Source organism: Plectropomus leopardus, chromosome 3, assembly GCF_026936395.1.
Source record: "Plectropomus leopardus strain MGB_pleo_1.0 chromosome 3, ASM2693639v1, whole genome shotgun sequence".
Lineage (NCBI taxonomy): Eukaryota > Metazoa > Chordata > Actinopteri > Perciformes > Serranidae > Plectropomus > Plectropomus leopardus.
Window position 1 is genome coordinate 14,778,510 of NC_142178.1, and position 18,365 is coordinate 14,796,874.

At 42.1% G+C, this 18,365-nt stretch overlaps 1 protein-coding gene across 2 annotated transcripts in view; it reads right to left on the reverse strand.

The window, feature by feature from the left end:
• mxi1 (max interactor 1, dimerization protein) overlaps positions 1 to 18,365 on the reverse strand; it is a 62,294-nt gene that overhangs the window by 11,869 nt on the left and 32,060 nt on the right. For both annotated transcript variants that reach the window (XM_042485364.2, XM_042485365.2), the window contains one exon: positions 14,565 to 14,594. In XM_042485364.2, coding sequence (XP_042341298.1) covers positions 14,565 to 14,594 — 30 coding nt within the window. The remainder of the gene's footprint in view (positions 1 to 14,564; positions 14,595 to 18,365) is intronic.

Sequence of the window (18,365 nt, forward strand, 5' to 3'; positions counted from 1 at the left end):
CCCACGACTTCGCGGGAGTTACCTGGAACACACAGCGTAAATGTTTGCAGCTTGTAACAACGTTTATAAAAGAACAGCAGAGATGGAGAGCTTTTAGTTTTCACTTGTTATTGAACATAGTCAGTTGTTTTCATATGTCTCCTACAAAAAGTCTAAATAAATGGTGGCTTGGCTCAGAAATGACCCTCAAACATTATAAAACCATTTTTGAAATAAGGGCGAAACATTCATTTCAACAGCCACATTGCAAGTATTATTAATCATTCACTAAAATAAGAACAGTCCAAGGCAAAAGATGTCTTTTAAAAATAAAGATGCCGACTCCACTCAAAAATAGGAGAGTTAAAGTGTGCAAAATCCTAAAGGCATGACCTGGAGCCAGCCTTCCCTTTCCTCCTGAGACAATGGGACGCTTCCACTCTACCAGTGTGTGTGTGTGCATGTGTGTCTCTTTCATGCTTGTGTGTGTGTTCCTGTGGCTTGTGTTCTTGATGGGCCCCAGATGGGTACGCAGGCAGGCAGCTCTGCCTTTTGGCTTTGACATGTGAGCGAGCAGCCAGCCGGCCCCGGGTCACTGCACCACACCTTTCCTCTTCATCCACCCTCTCCTCTCATCCCGGGCTCCCCGTGAATCACGTGTAGCAGGACCTGCCCTTTTCTCCCAGATCTGACTCTGTTCAGTCCTCTTTCCTTGCTTCACTTCAGTTAAATTCAAATGCCTCATTTGTAAGGTTAAATAACACTGCAAAACATTTCTATTCAAACAGATCTGTCGTCATCTCTGTACCGCTCTTCCTCTCACTGTGTGCTGCTTCACTCGTTCTTGAAATGCGTCAAACTGCCTCCGATGTGATTGAAGCAGAGTCCTTTTAAAGAAGCACTTTGAAGCTCTCCCTGCTGGTATGGGAGAGCTGCCCACCACAGCTCTTACAGAACCTACGCACATCATATGTACATCTCTCTCTCTTTCGTCAGTACAGCCAACAACAGCTCTGCTGCACTCAACCTCCCCTCGTCCTTGTATCATCTCATGCACACAAACGGAGTACATGTGCCTTTGGATGGGCACTGAAGGGCACACACACACAACTCTATGCACATGCATACACACACATTTTGATATCTGATATTGCTGTAGTCAAAAGCTGGTGTCAGACAAACAGCCCTTTAAATTTCTGTCAGTGTGACATGAAGCAAGTGTAATATCAGCAACAGGCTGCAATTCTCTCATGACGATAAGGGCAATCAGTGCAGTGGTGTCCTGAAAATATTCAAATGATTCAGGAGGGATAATGCAAAACAGAGGAACCAAAATACCAAAACACAGACGGTCTTGTCTTTTACAGTGTTAAAGGAACACTTCACCCACAGAATTACTAAATTACTCAAATTACTATATCAATTACTCAGCCAATTTTAATTCATGAAGAAAACTTTGTTTTTCTCGCATACTAAACAGTCCACAAAGTATTCAAAACGGATATCGAAACATCCATTTACAAACTCTCACACAACTTGTGCAGTATTATCCTAGTCTCATTTATCCAGTTCTGTGCTCAGTACTTCCAAAACACATGCATTTTTTGTTAAAAACTTACTATTTAAAACACTTCTGCATAAACAGTCTTGTGCATGGATAAGTAGCATCTCTGGGTAAGCACATGTGTTTGAACTCTGCTCAAAAGACTAAGCAAAGCTCAAACACATGCACTTACCCAGGCACACTTTTTTTTTTTCACCGTTGAGGCACGAGAGAAAAACAAAGTTTTCCTTAGAAATTCAAGGTAAGGTTAGTAATCTAAATACCAATTGTCATTTAGTGAGTGAAGTGGTCCTTTAAGCTGAGTACCGGGCCTTTTTAACATCAGGACAAAGCTCAGAAATGTATTTTTCTGAAACTAAGGAACTTCACCTGTATCACAACTGCAGGAGCCTCATTCCATTTAACCAACAGCCCATACTTGTTGTATGAGAAAAAGTTATCAGCAGCTCCAAAATGGGCTGTAAAACAAAAGCCCCACTCTGCCTCAACTAGTGCACTTTATTGTTTAATTCACTCAGTCTCAAAGCAAGCACTTATGGTCTCTGTATCAATATCAGGACTCAGGATGGGAATCATTTTCTGTTATATTGACACTAGATTTAGCAGACTTTCCAAAAATGTGACAATCTAAGATTAAAAAAGTGAAAAAGTCTTCCTCCCACCAAGCTGTATGTTTTTCTTTCCATTATCGGCAATTTTCCAATTGGCACATGAATATACATAAGGACCTTAAAGTCCCCGAGTTAGTTCCTAGGACAATTTTGTTTTTGAAGTCTACATTTCACGATACTATCAACATCTAATCTTCCAGTATTTTCACGCTGCTTTTAATGGGGCACACATCAACTAAATTTTCCTTTTGTTGTGCAGAGATGTTATTTTCAAGATAATTCTTCTGACTAAAATACACATTTTACTTGCTTCCTGTCACTTTGAAGACAGGACTTGATGGCTATCTATACAATTTGGGAGCCATCCAGACAATTACTGTCTTTTCTCTGCTGCTTACACAAACTCAAAGCCCCACTTGATTATTTTCTCTGTCTGCTTAACAGAAATCTGTCCAAATCTGATCCCTGGCATTTCCTGTGGGTATTGAGAGGAGAAGGGGCTGAGCAGAAAAAAAGCAAAATGCATATTCATGTGAGTGTTCTTTATGTGTGAATAAAATAAATGGTAATAATAGAGCACCTGGGCCTGAAGAGTGACACGGACAGAATGGTATTTTTTCCCCTTCTTTTCATAAACCAAAGGCAGCTGAAAACAGCACTGACAAAGCAACCAGTTTCTGCTTATTTTTCATTCAAAGTCCTCTGAAACCTGCAGCGTTAGTCGAGCGCGAGCGATGAAGAGAAAAAAAAAAGGCTGCCCTAGATTCCAAACTTGTGAATACATAAATAATGGATAACTTCTCAGGCCATCCAAGATGTCTGACATAATTACTGGACGTGCTCTTAAAAGGGGAGGGTCAGATTTCCAGCCCAGATACCAGTCAATACACTTCTCTATGGCAAATCCCACACTCTCTCAAACCCATTTAACACACACACACACACACACACACACACACACACACACACACACACACGATTTGACCTACTTATAATACGTGCAGAGGGGGAGGAAATTTGACCCTTCACCCAGTTATTACACTAATTACACATCACCAATGACCGTCTCAGCAGTAAATCTCCCCAATTGACATGCGAAAGGAAATTAAGACATCATTACAGGGGCCATCTTAGGGGAAAAAAATAAAAACTTGACTTTGGGAGGGAGTTCTATTGTTCCTTCTCTGCCTGACTCTTTCGAGTGTCGGGGCTCATTTAAAGTCGCAGTAAATCATGATTCACAGCAATGTCAAAGATTATTGGAGTGATTAGAGTATTTTGTAATGCAAAGCCTCATTTAAAGTCGACTAAGCCATGTCCACTGAGCACTACATCAAATCATCGGCAAATTATCTCACTATGCGGTGGAAAGCAATTAAATCAAACTGGGAATGTGGGCACAGATGTCTTCTCCTTTCTCTGCTTTGAGCATTATTTTCCAAAACATTCCAAATCCATTATTTTATGGTTAAAAATAGCAAGCGTGAGATGCAGGTTTGCTTAGATGTTTCAGACCAGTTGCTAAGGCGAATCACATGTAAGGCTCCCTCTTTCAGATCATGCATAGTAAAACAACATGTGAACATGTGGCACAGTGATCTATATGCTGCAGATGGTAACATGCAATATACATGGAGAGGAGCTCAATCCACATGGCAGTATATACATTTGTTTCCCATGATGCTTTGCTGTGACTATAGGAATCTCTGACATGCAACCAAACTGTCGAGGACAGATGATCACGGCTAAAAAAAAAGAAAAAAAGAAAAAGTCACGCTCCTGATGGCTTGGTGGATTAATGGAATTTAACTAATTATATTTTGGCCTCTTGTATCAACACCTGGACCATTTTCAGCTAATTTTGGTTTCCTGGCAGTCTAATACAAAGCAATAACATACTTGAATTTGCTTAATTTATAGTGAAATGAAGTGTAATTATTTGATCAGGAGAATAAACCTGAAATGTGCACTACCAACCATCCCCGACACACTGTAGCCCACACACATAAAGCATTATAGTGTGACAAAAAAAACCACACACAAACTAGAGGACACACAACGATTCTTTGTGTTTGCTCACCACCTTTGTGTACTGGATCGCTGAGTTCACACAAAGAGCAGGGTTGTATTTTCTGCTAAAGATGCCTCTTCTAGGATTCTCTGTTTTTTATGCCCCCTATGGAGGGGTGGGGGTAGGGGGTGTCATTCTCCCTCTCTCACATGACTGCGGTTGCAGCCAAGGTCACATGTTCACCCATACAGACAGTGGCACCTGACTGAATAGGGTTTTTTTTAATAGGGGAAACTACCACTCACTAGGTTGACTGCTGGAACAGTCATCACAGAGCCAACAGCCTGGCTGCAAAACTGGCGCCCGACATATGTGCTTAAGCCAACTACAGCTTTATTATCTGAGCTATAAATGGCACATTCAGGAAATGACAAATGCAGATGGAGACAAGTTTATATGTTGAACCGGCGTGGATTAGGATGGTGAAATTATTATTCTAGTTTTCCCTTCATGCTGGAAACTTAGTGTGGATGATTTATGATTTCACAGATGGTTCTGGCATTAGCCCATGGATGGCACGTGATGTGTAACTCACATTTTAGAGTCATTATTGCCCACTGGACAATGGATTGGACTGCGACACACACTGTTAGTGGGAACTAGGGCTGGGCAATTAATCAAATTTAATTTTTAATGACGATTTTATATTTAAAGTTTTAAAAAAATCCACTGTTAAAAAGATACGTTTTTTAAGGTTCAATAAGTGCATGACGTTTTAAATGTTTTCAATTATAGTAATAAAGCATTTCTCCAACAAAAAAAAAAACTTCTGTTTTCATTCCTTTGAGGATCATTGCGACTGATAATAACACTGTATAGAGTCATACTACAAAACTGCAAGATTTTTTGAGATAGTTATCATACCCTGAAAATCTCATACTGTTGCAACCCTGTTTCAAAGTCAATGGTTAAATAATTGTGATCGCAAAAGTGACCAAAATAATGATTGTTATTTTTACCATAATCGAGCAGCCCTAGTGGGACCTTAAGACAAACCTATGGGACTTCAGATGACATCCTAATACTATGCTAACACTTCAGCTGTATATACTAGCTGGTGTGGTGAAAGTTTGCCCTAAAGCAACTATAGGCTTTCTTTTCTTTCTGACTGACTGATGCTTCCCTCATCTCCTTTACAAAACACGGACAGATGGGATGGATGCAGAGAGTCAGAGCGAGATAGAGAGGGTGAAATATATACAGAGTGGGGGAGGAAGGGAGAGTGTTCTGTCTGTGTAATCTGCCCAGAAACTAGCCATGGGCACAAACGAGAGCCAGTCTGTCAAGAGTTCCACTAGGTTTACCAATGGTAAACGATGAAAATCCGCTCTATCGTTTCAAGTTCTGTCTCAGATTTTTTACATCAATGCAACGTCTGGACAAATACCATGAAATACTAGGAAACATATGAAAGACGCACATGCTTAGTGTTGAGCACATTCATCTGAAGAGCCATGAGTGCGTATATTTTATGCACGGGTGACAGCAGTGGAAATTTAACCCCTAACCCTAAAAGATTAAGAACTAGGCGTTAACCATGGAGCTACAAAGGTCACAGGACTCATGAATTGGGTCAACAGTATATCCTTTGTTTTGAGTGACAGCAGTTAAGCGCTTATGAGGCTACTTGATCAAGATGTTTATCTTCACGTCTTTCGCCTGACAGTGAACATAAAATGAACAAGGACACAGAACTTTGCGTCTATTGATAGAAACATACTATAACAACAGCAGCTCAGATAAAATGCTCTCATTCGAGTGCTGCCTTCCTTGCGGGGCTATGATATCCAGTGGCCCACGCCCTAACGCTCCAATCATTGAGGGTATTACTACACTGTCCACAATGACAGCTGATTGTTAAGTTTGACAAACAGGGCTGAGGAATGAGGGGAATGCTCATCTGCCTCCCACACACAGCAACCGCGTTCTTGTCTAAGGAATTAAACAACTATTAACAAGTCTTGGGATTCCACGGGAAGCACGCTGTATGGTGACCCATATTCTGGTTAGATGGCGGGGAAAGAAAAAGAAATGCAGAGGGGGTGAAAATGCATTGCTGCATGTGGGTGGGTGGGAAAAGGGACTTTGATATTTCTGAGCATTCAGGCAATTGTGACCTCAATCCCAAAAACGAGATTCAGTGTGTGTGGAGGAGCAACAGAACGAGTATTTCAGATTGACAGTAAAGCTCACTGTAAAAACGTATAAGGATTCAGGGCTGAACCCACACTGGAAACTGCGGGGCAATAAAATGCAAATGGGACTTCAGAAATCAATTTGAACTTGCAGGAACCCACCCCACTCCTGTCAACCAATCCCAAGGCCACAAGTGGTAAATAAAGCAAAACGCAGATGATTACTAGGCAGACCAATGCCGTTTTCACACTAAACTCGCTGAAGCCACTCCGAGCCACAAACAGCATCCGCCATGCATAGCAACAGTGCAGAGGAGGGATGGAGGACAGATTGGGATAAAGTGGAAACAGGGGAGACGGAGATGAAGCTAAGGACAGATTGAAAGGAAAAGGGGATGAAAGAATAGTGCAGAAAATTTGCTCTCTTCGAGCAGCAGACATAAACACGTGCTCACACACGTACACACACGCACGTGCATCGGTCGGAGTGGTGGTGGTGGGGGGGTGTGCTCACTGTGCGGTGGGGCCAAGAGACTCTGGGGCTGAAGCCCATCACTAACACACGGATTAGTTCACACGTGCACACTGCCTTTTAATCTGCTCCACTGACAAAGGTTAGAAGAGAGAGAGGGGAAAAAAAGAAGGCGTGAGACAAAGAGATGGAGTTGACGGAAGAGATGGCCATAGAAACAGAGCGAGAGAGGAGGAGGGAGATGGAATTAGTGGGACAGAGGGGATAAGAGATGGAGGAGGGGACATGCCTTGAGGTGCACTGTACAAGAAGCACACCACCTTTAAGTAATGTCATGTAATCAATACACTTGTCTTTAGCGAATGCCCTAAATCCCTTTAAAACACACACATATGGATCTTGTGACCGGACTTTGGAGGGGTAAGGGCAGGGGCTTTGGATTAAAACTCCAATATGGCCTGGCTCCTAAAATGGGCCTGGTGTAAAGCCAGGGAGATCCAGCCAGATGTTGGCTCCAGGGGGGAGGGAGTGGGTGGTGGGTGGTTGTGTGTGGGGAGGGAGTTGCTCTGTCAGTCCACATCCTCTTTACAACTGCTGGTGTGTTTTAATACAACCAACAGAATACAGTCTAAATATTCTATCTCAACCTTTCTATGTGCAAATACGCAGATCCAAAAATACAGAGGCACGCACTTTCTCACTCATCTCGGTTAAACTCACTAACTTGTCTAGCAAAGACACTTTACAAAGTTGGCATAGTTGTTAGTTTTCGACACAGAAATAGAATAGAATAGAACAGATTAGAACAGAGTAGAAAGCCTTTCTAGTCATTGTACAAGTATAATGAAATTTGGAAGTGCAACTTCTAAAACAGAGCAAATATTAAAAATATAAAAATGACACGAACTGGGGTAGAAAAGAAAAAATGATGGGGAGTTATGTCATATTTATGAATTTGTTTGAATTTAGCATTCTGATGGCAAATGATGACATTCAGCGTACATGCTGATGATGAGAGGATGTGAGGTAGATGATCCAAGAGTCAGGGGTGGGGACTTCTCTCACTGCTTCTTCATCATAAGCTCTCATTGGTGAAAAGCCAACCTCTATGATTGGTCAGAAGGCAGTGGTGTTTCCCCCTTTTTCCCCAGCTGTACGGCTAAAAATAGAAGCCATACTCAGATTTAGACTAATTGAGTCTGTCTTGTGTCTTTAGCAAGCATCCTATTTTTTCCCTTTTTCTATCTCAGTCTCACTCTCTCTTTACGGTACAAATTAAGTTAGCTGCTAACGTGACCTGCTGCTCCAGGAAGGAGGAAGGAAAACAGGAGTGTTTCTTCCAGGAACAGCATGTAACCGCAGTCTCATCCATTTGGCCAAAAGTGGGCTTATCAACAAGCCCGACACAATGCCGTTAATGGAACAGGTTGAACAGCACACTATGTGGGAGGAACTGAACACTTTGCAGAATACCGCAGTACAGCCTGAACATACAGTCCTCTATTTCAAGTTGATTAATTTGAACACCTACAAACGAATCCCTGCAAAATGTTCCCATTTCTGTTGTACAAAAATTAAAACAAGCCTGGACAGCCAGGGTTGAAGCTCTGCTGACTAAGCCCGTATGCTCAACCGGCCTTGTTGCGTTTGGTTACACTGTCTTTCCACAGAATCCTGTGCGGATGCACTTTTGCAGGATAAGGGCACAACAAGAAGGCGCCAAGATAACACACGAGTCAAGCGTCACAAGAGCGAGACATGACTGGATTGATGGGTGAGGCTTCAAGTGCCGACATCCCATCCCCTGTGAGGGGCCTTCTTTACACCTGTCTGCCGAACATCTGTGTTGGGATGACTTCTGAGGATGTGAGGAAAAACAATGGTGACCTCTAATTTTACATTGACTTCTAACATATGACAGCAAGCCACTGGGACTGCCAGGATATGTCCACAGAGCTGCAAAGGTCTGCAGTCTATGCTTTAAAGTTCTCCAGTATAGCTAAAAGGGCTGCCAAACCAAAGTCTGGGGTTCGACTCATCAGTCAGAGACTGCTCAGTCGACTGAGATTGCTATAAGTCGAGCAGTCCTTTTTTTTTGTGTGAGTCAGTGTGCTGTGCGGTGTACTTCTGAGGATGTTTTAGTCCCCGGATTTTGTTGCAGAGTGAGCACTCTTGACTTTCATCATACTTTTTTTTGTTACAGGCTGCTGTTGACAAAATGAAGTGACACAGAGGGGGAGAGACTTTGCACCGCAAGGCTCCGAAATAACATAATCCTTCACATGCATGCTGCTATTACACTTAACTGAGCCCGTTCAAACGTTATATGAAAAAAAAAAACGTTGAATATTCGTACTGAATAGCCATATCCGATACAACTTGCATTTTAGTTGGATACAGCCCTAATAGCTGATTCTTCTGTCAAATTATACACATGCACATGATACTGAAATTACAGCAAATATAAAATAGATTAGTTGATTATAGATAATAACAAATGAGAAATACAATGGTGCTTCTTTATTTTATATGCCAATTCAAACAAAAACTGCAATATGCCAAGCTCAGTTGTCTTACTGGGAAGTTATCACTGCAAGAAGAAGCTACAAGAAGTATGTAGCTTATATTAACAGCTAACATTGAAAGAGGTCTGCTATTCCTACTTCCTTTCATCCTTTAGCACTGCTCTGTCCCCCTTGACGCTTGTGCTTTCCTCCCCAAAATTGGCTTATTAGGAAGTGAGAGAACTGGTCGTATTTGATCTACACTGTTTCTCTTTAAGGTTATGGATTTTTCAATCTCTTGATGTTAAAGGCAAGTGTCTCTCTTTAAAAAGTATGAGACTGGCCCCCTGAGAGTGCCAATCTACAAAAACTTCTCTACTGTCAGAAACCTGGCAACCCAGCAGTTAGGTGCGATTGAAAGGGAAAGCAATGTAGGGTAATTCACTCCTCCTCAACCTCAACTGAAAGCTACACAACCACACGGCAAAACTGAAAATGCAAGTAAGTTTAAGGTAGTACGTGCTTTCCTGAAGTGCGAAATACACTGTTTAAAGAAGGTACTATCAACATCTTATGAACTTAACTTGATCACAACTGGGCACCTGCCACACTGGTTGGTAGAGGAGGCATACTTCTAGCCACAACCACAAATTGTCACCACCTGACTGTTTGCAATGACTTTCCCCATCCTGATACTGGCTCGTGTCTCAATGTGTTAATTACAGGTCGGATATGCTCACTGTGTGCACGCTGACACAGTGCGAGTGTAGATCAGGCTTGCGTGCTGCTTCCCTTAGTCAGGTGTGTTTGACCTATCCCTCTGCTCATCCCATCAGCCTGTCAATTACTTCCTCGTCCTCTGACACCGTCGTTAGCTAAGCCAAGCCAAGCTAGGCTATTAAGGACTAGCACCGGGTGGATGGGGAGGGGGGTGCGGGGTGCCCCAGCACGTGTGCGTGCTGTAGCTGGGCTCACCAGACCAAAGATCAAGTCCCTTAAGCCGCTTTTGTGAGCCAAGAAAAGCTTACAAGTCGTCACGTTGGTCAGAACAAATGGTCCCAGTTTAAGGCCCTGCAGCAGGGCCTGAGAATAGGCTGCACTCACTGGGCAGACAACAGAAAGACTGGTAAAGCAGTTTGGCTTTCTTCATGGAGCATCAGCAAAGCCAGAGAAAATGTAGCCCTGGCTTATTCATGTTTGACTGCTCATCCAACCCCAAAGGCTGGAGCAACGGAACTGAGTTTATAGCCCACTGGTTAAAAAGAATGGAAATACATGAAGGGCTTCAATCCCAGCAGAGTTATGTACCATTTGAAAAATGTGACACCTATTCATTGATATTCAGCCGTGAGTTTTCCTGCCTGGAGTACATGTTACTGAAACTACTGTCTAAAACAAGGCCTGTAGCTGTAACAGTTACATTCAGTCAGGCATTTTTTAGTTAAATAAGAGAAGTAAGATCTAAAACTGACTATTTATCAGCTCATATATTCATCAACATAAAGAAAGCTTTGCACATGCAAAAACACACACAAAAAACAATAATGAAGACAGTGAAGAACACCCACACCAATCCAAAGTTGATGGCAAATGAGGCGTGACTATCTTCATTTACCATTTCACATACCACTGAGCCAAAACAAATCCCGAGAGGGCAGACCTCACGGATGCTCCTTACATGCCACCCAAGGACAAACATCTCCTGCTTCCAATGGGCAAGCCTTTTTAATATTCCACAGGCACGCACTGAAACGGTGTTTAACCCACACTGTTTGCCCAACTCCCCTCGAATCAAGCGGAAAAGCTAATATTGCTCCCACTGCCTGGATACTACGGGTCAAAAATAATTTGCTGTGTGTATTATGAGCTTGGCCTTGATAAACAATATTAAAATGAATAGGTCGCTGTGGACGAGGAGGGTAAATGATAAACGATGGTTCTTGTGGATTTATTGTGGCAAGTAAAAGCCTGTTGTATTGATTATCCATAAACAGAGTCATCATCCAAAAGGGGGAGAAAAAACAAGATTGAATAACAGATTAAACTCTTGGCAGTGAATATTGTGGTGTATTACTGAGTGTGTAAACAAGGATCACACGACAACTAACCTGAGCTGGGGAATTTGTTATCAACATGTTTAGGGGAAAAGGACTAATAGGCGAAAGGCTGTGAGATCAAAGCGGTGAAACTGCAACATGCAAGCCTTTTACTGTTAAACCTTGTCAAGGCAGTGTAATTTAGTAGTGACATGAGGAAGTGAAATAGGGCTGTTAGGAGGTACATGATCAAAGCGGCAGAGCCACCAAGTTATCTGGTCCCGCCGCACAGTGTGAGCATCTGGAATGTGGTTGTTTTTTTTTCTTTCGGTCCCTTTTATCCACATCCTGTGGTCTCCTCTGTCATGGCGAGACTGCTCGTCACAGAGGTTATCGGGACCTGTGGTAGCCATGCAAGGCAAATCGTCTCGCAGGCTGGCGGCAGATATATGGGGTTGATAAGTGTTAAAAAAAACAGGCCGCTGTAAGGATGGACCATAAAGGCGCTTGCTCCAATTTACACGTCTTGAAAGTTTGCTGAGATGGAACGAAATCTGCTGTAGCTGCTGTAGAATCATGGTATAAGCCCGACACATTTGAGTGAACAACTTTTCCCGATACATATAGCTTACAGTGAGGCATGTGCTTAAAGGGAATTGGATTAACCGCTGGCAAAAAAATAACCCCAAAAACCGAGGGGGATTATAAATGATTCTAAGTGTGCTTCTAAAAAGATGGATTACCATTTCAATTTTTACCCTCTTTCTTTGCTAATGGAAATCTGAATTGGTCTTATTCTGTTCAACTACTGAGCAACAACACCACACTCCATGTGCTGAGCTGAAAACAAAGACAAGAAGGGGGAGAAAAAACAGGGTGTCAGTATCTGGATTTGGTACAGAGGTGTGGTACAGGACGCCCTGTTCCCGAGTCCAGTCTGTTCTGCTGCAGCTCTCTCTCTCTCAGAGTCTGCACAGACTAGCAAGGTGCAGCCAGGAAAAGGAGGAGGGAGAGGATGCAAGTTGATGATGATGATGGGAATCAAAACACACCAATGCAACACTTATGCTGTTGAATGCACTTCAGAGGGTAAATTAGCAAAAAAGCAGTTTTAGAATGCATAGTTTTATTTCACTTAAAGGGATACATTGCAGAATTTCAACCAGCTTTTTGTCATAATAACGTGGACAGTATGTGTAAATAATCTGTGGTAAACTTCCCTCCATCTAACCAGTGCCTGGATCTCCCTGCTCCTCTCCCAGCAAAACACTGCTGGATGATGCATTTTGCGCATCCAGCAAGTTTCGTTGGTTCTGTGGCTTTTGCTGGAACTACAGGCTGCACTTCTGCATTTTTGCACTGTCCACCTCCCATGCCATCACCATGGACGCCAAAAGTATAGTGGTGGATGAAGAGACAACCCCCCCTTCCCCCTTTCAAACTAAGACCAAACTCTGATCACTTAGTAAAACTAGGCAGTGCTGGTCAAATACAAAACAATAAAAAAAATATTTTGTTTTCAGAAACATACTTGAGTGCCCTGTTAAACTGTAAAATCAAGAGTCTACAAACAGGAAGTGGCCGTCATACTGTTGCATAGTGAAAACGGAGACTGAAAATACTGACATCACATGTTAAAATTAGGCAGCACTGATCAAATATTAACCAAGTTTCTGTTAAGGTGTTGCAAGCAAGAGTGTTATTAGCCTGGTATGAGGTAGTGTGTTCTGGTAACTGTAGGTGTTCTACCTCTTGAGAAAAAGCAAATGCCATCATTTTTCTCTGTTTTCTCTATTTCTACTACGTAGACAGCCTAGTTTTATGAAAGGACCATCTTTCTAGTAGTGAAATACTTCTTTAATCAAATTATCTATCTAATGGTTCATAGCAGCAGTAACCATAATTCAGTGCTGAAACAAGCCAGCAGTGATCCCTTCTGTTCAGCCATCTACAGACTTTACACTAGTCTGCTCTGATTGGCAGAGATGACTATAATTCATACATGGCCATAGGAACAGGCCATACTACAAAGTATCTGGCTATGTGAATGTGGAAGGAGTGACGAAAAAAACCTTCACACTCTGTTGTAGGGACAAACGTCTGAGCCGGCACCTTTTTTTCTTTTGAAAATGTATTTGTGTGGGTGGAACACTGGAAAAATGCAACCCCGCATGGGTGCTGCAATCTGCCGAGGCCATTCAACCGACCGGCTGGCCTTGTGTGGCATCGCGTACAAGCACCAAGATGACACATCAACTCTTGTCTATATTTAACTCACTGGACGTCTCTCCTTCCAATGTTCCCATCCTTTTAGAAGAGGCTGCCAGGGAGAATGGTGAGAAAAACAGGCCGAGGTGATATGTAATTATGCTGAATGGATCCAGCCTCCCACATCCTTTCATTGTACCCACACCCCTCAAAGATAATGAAATTGAAGGCATGTTTTTTTTTCTCCATTTACCATAAATCCTGTGCGTCTAGCCACTCTTATTTATGGTGTCGAAGAAAACCCTTAACAGCTTGACTCTTGCAGCCTGCAAAGTCATGAAGCATAAACAGCGGCAAGCACCCTATGTGGGTGGTGAACTCAATCTGATAAGGGCTTCTAAGAAACCAATGTTCTGGTCTCTTAAGAAGACGGTGCGGTAAACCATCACAAGCCAAGGTCTCCCTGAATACCCCACATTTCTTCCACTTTAGATACTATCTTGAATGCTGCGATATAACTCAAAACAGAACTATGATTAGGCTCAAAAGCTACTGAAAGGACATATTGTTTGGATACAGGGACGACTATGTTGCCATTACTACATACCAATCAAAAAACATCTTTGCATCAAAGCAAACACTGAACTTTTGACTCAAGCTCCAGTTCTGCCTGTATGCAAACTTGCCTACCCCTGTAACTTGAAGCTGTTAGCCCAGCAACAAAACTGTTGCATAACTCCACAAAGGTGCAAAGAGTGAGTGCACAATTGAGGAAAACAGAGGAGGGAATGTCTTTAACTGAACACAACTAGGTCACCCTTTACTTTTAAGGACCTGTGGAAAAGGAAGTGCTTTCTTGAAGAAGGGCAAAAACAGTATGGGGAAAAATTCAAGTAAGACATGATGGACTTGTTCACATGTTCCTGCAGGCTGTGCTCTTATGATATAAATGTGAAATGTGTTGAAAATTTAATGCAGACTCACCTATTCTTCTCCAGCTCATTGTGTGTGGACCTGCAAAGACAGAACACAGAAGTTTTCAAATAAAGAGCAAATGTAGGCTTTTGCAACAAGCAAAGTACGGACCTGAAAAAGGCAATGCACTTTGTTCAGTCTTAACATTAAGATAATAACTAGGGATGTACTGATCAAGTTTTTTTGCCCCTGATCCCGATCCAAGTCATATGCCAATACTGAGTCTCGATCTGATACTTGCATTTACTTGGATGATACAACTGCACAATGCACACTTCAAGTACTTTAAAGTTATCGAAATCAATCCAGTGTATGTGCTTTACAGTTGCCGATGTCCGATCTGATCAGGAATAGCTATATAAGCTAGACCAACAGGGGCAGAGAGAGCCACAGTGAATTACCTCGTCTAATTTGATTAATGTTTTTATTAATAAATCCCAAACGAGACCACCTCTATGCCCAGTGCACTGGAGCCTTTACCCCAACGAACGTCAGTGTGACAGGGAGGCACTGGCTGTGGCATAATACAGCCTCTTCCTCAATAATGCACAGTCCAGCTCTCTCTTTTCGGTGTGTGTGTGTGTGTGTGTGTGTGTGTGTGTGCGTGCGTGTGCGTGTGGGAGAGAGATACTGTAGCCACTAAAGTTCACACTGAGTATGAGCATGTGTGCATGCATGTGCTGCTGTCCAAGTGCGAGCATGCACACACGCACGCACGCACGCACGCACGCACGCACACACACACACACACACACACACACACACACACACAGTGCATGCAGCAGTCAGGGTTCAGTGCTCTGTTAATAATGTAAAGTGAATCAGCTGGTCCCTAGGAGTCTCTTTGTGTGGCAACATACTGAAGGGAGACAAGCCCTCCTCCTGATGCTTAAATGGCCCTAGTTCCCATCCACACAAACTGCACTCCCCCTCGCCTCAAGGGGGATAAGTTTTAGGGGGAGCAATGATGGACTCAACCTCTTCTGAGTCATGTACACAGCACTTCTCTATATTGTGGGTTTATCAATACTGCAATATGGTTTCCTCGTCTATTTTTTTTCTTTGAACGCTGAGATGACAACACTGTGGTCTTGGCAGGAAATATGAAGAAAACAGGAGATAAGACAGGAGTAGGAAGGGAGGTAGAGAGGGATAGGACGGAGGGAACAGTCCAAGGCTGTAGTCCAGTCTGTAAAAACTGGCCATGCCTCAGAGGAAATTATTTTTTCAAAGTTTAATTATTTACACCAATAAAAACACCATATGTCTCAATTTTTGAACATTATATTTCATGTAGTTGGGTATGCAAGACTGGATGTTAAGTCAGCTGTGGAGGTGTATTTGATTTAGCGTGACAAGGTGTATGGCCAGGTTGGCTATCACAGCAAAACACAGGGCTCACATGTAAGCTGGTCTGGGACCCTTCCTGAAAACCTGTCAGAGCCTAAGTGCTCACACGTGTGCTCTTGACTTGACAGGATTCAACTTACGTATTCTACAACCGTGTAGTAGTCATGCATGACTGTGCTCTGCATTTGCCAACTGGTCACACATAAAAAAAAGCACAGAACTGATAAAAGTAAAACCAAGCTTGATCTCTTCTGTATGGCTACTACTACCCTCTTAAATGTTATCCTAAAATGGACTCACAGTACAAACATGATTTCTTTGTCGGGAAAATGATTAGTCACAGTTTTGTGTTCAGTGCATGCTCTTATGTGACTATGTAATTACTTTCTAATGGCAGCACTGCCTCTGATTTCTGTAGCTGTTTGTGAGTCAGAGCAATAGTTTTGCTAACAGAGGATGAATACTTTGGAGTGCATAATTTGCGTCATGAGCTGTCACCAAGCTTGCACTGTGTCTCTGTTGCTTGGAAACCCCTCATCACGATTTGTAATCTCTTCCAAATTTTGGAGCATTTTACCACTATCTGATTAGTGTAGTGCATCATTATGTTTTTGTTCTTTTTTTTTTTTGCTGATTATCACTTTCTAAGAATGATGGAAAATGTATTTTAGGGTACTATTACATTTGTGGCCATTTCAAGCAGCGTGAAAAGTGTATCTGCAGAATTAGTACACTGTCAAAGGACAGTGTCATTAAAGATGCAAATGGTGGTAAAAACATCCAAGTCTGAAAAGCTGATAACAATACAGAGAGTGATGAAAAAGTTGTAATTATTTTTCCCATTTATAAATAAATAACAGCCAAAGCCTATTTTAGGGCAATGCTGATGTCACTTTACTCTAAAGTGAGAGAGGCCTTAGGTCAGCACTGGTCCAAGCCCCCCTACAATCAAGCAGCACACACACTTTATCTCAGTTTGGCCTCTCATTCAGAGAAGCCAGCTTGCTTTCTCACTGGCTTTTATCATCACAAACCACTTTCCCTGTCGCCTGAATCAGATATGTCCATGTCTGGAGCTCAACAACAATGATTAAAAACTGGCTCAAGGCCACACACAACTGTATCACACTTCCGTCTGTAGGCATGCACACATATGTGCGCATGTGTATTCACATGAACACACAGAGTGGGTCAATGAGATAAAGCAACCTGGCTATAAACGGTAGGCAGGAGAGGACAGAGTCAGATAAGCTCATCACTTTAAGCTCCAACACGCTACAGAGAAGGTAGCTACTGTATAGCTGCAGCAGGCCAGTGCCAGACAGCAAGCTGGGTTTCGAGAAAATATTCTATTACTTATTCTACTCATTATATTACATTTCAAAGAAGTCAGTTAAACTTCACTTTGAAATGCCCTCAAAGTGATAATAAATAAGGAATGAATATTTACAGGAGTGCACTGTAGGTCTCTTTATGTCATTTAAAAAGCACACAGAGTAGATGATGTAGATGTAAGGGTTGGGCAATGTGGAGAAAAACAAATACCATGATATTTTTGTCCAAATACCTAAATATTGATATTGTGAAGATATATTTAGAAAGTTTTTCTTATAAGTAATCATCAGTAATGTAGATATAATGACTACGTGGGTGAAGGCAAATAACATAACAGTTAGAACAGTCTGGTCCGTTCAGAAAATAGTGTCAGTTTATTGCAATTCAGCTTCTAAAAACAGGAAAGGACCACACTTAGAATAATATGATATCCAAAATCTAAGATGATATCTACTCTCATATCATGATATTGATATAATATTGATAAATTCACCCAGATTTGATGTAGTTGTTTTGTTGAAACCTTGCTGGCTTCTGTGAACGCTGTTATCTAACTTTGCGAGGTAGTGAAAATGGTTCACAACTTTGACTAATTAGCAAGATTTCTCCTCTTCCTGTGTCAGCAGACCATAAATAGGACTGTTGGGTAAATTAGACCACTAATGATGCAGACATGTGCCCCATCAGTTACCCTTACAGCACTGGGGATATACAAATAATGCTGTTTTGCTGCTTTGTAAGGTGTGCAGTTCCAGTGGGAACGAAATAAACTGCATCATAAAAACGAGGCTGAGAAATGGTGTTAAATGCTAAATGGTGTTACCTCACTGAGTGAGTTGTGAATGTGGTCTCTGTGGAGAACAAGACCAAACATTATTCCTGCACAGTCCTTTAACTGTGCTAACGCCTTGTTACAGGGCGTTAGGACAAGATTTCTCCTCTCTGTGCTTCTTGGTGCCATTTTTTGCTCATGCTTCTGAAAAGCTTTCTAAAAGTGCACCCCCCTACTCCTCGGGAGTTGTTCACCTTAGAGGCTTTATTAAGGGCCAAGATGCTTCGTTTAAAGCTTTTCGTCTTCTGAAGGTTCCATTTCACACTGAAGATTATTCTGTTCCAAAGCATCAT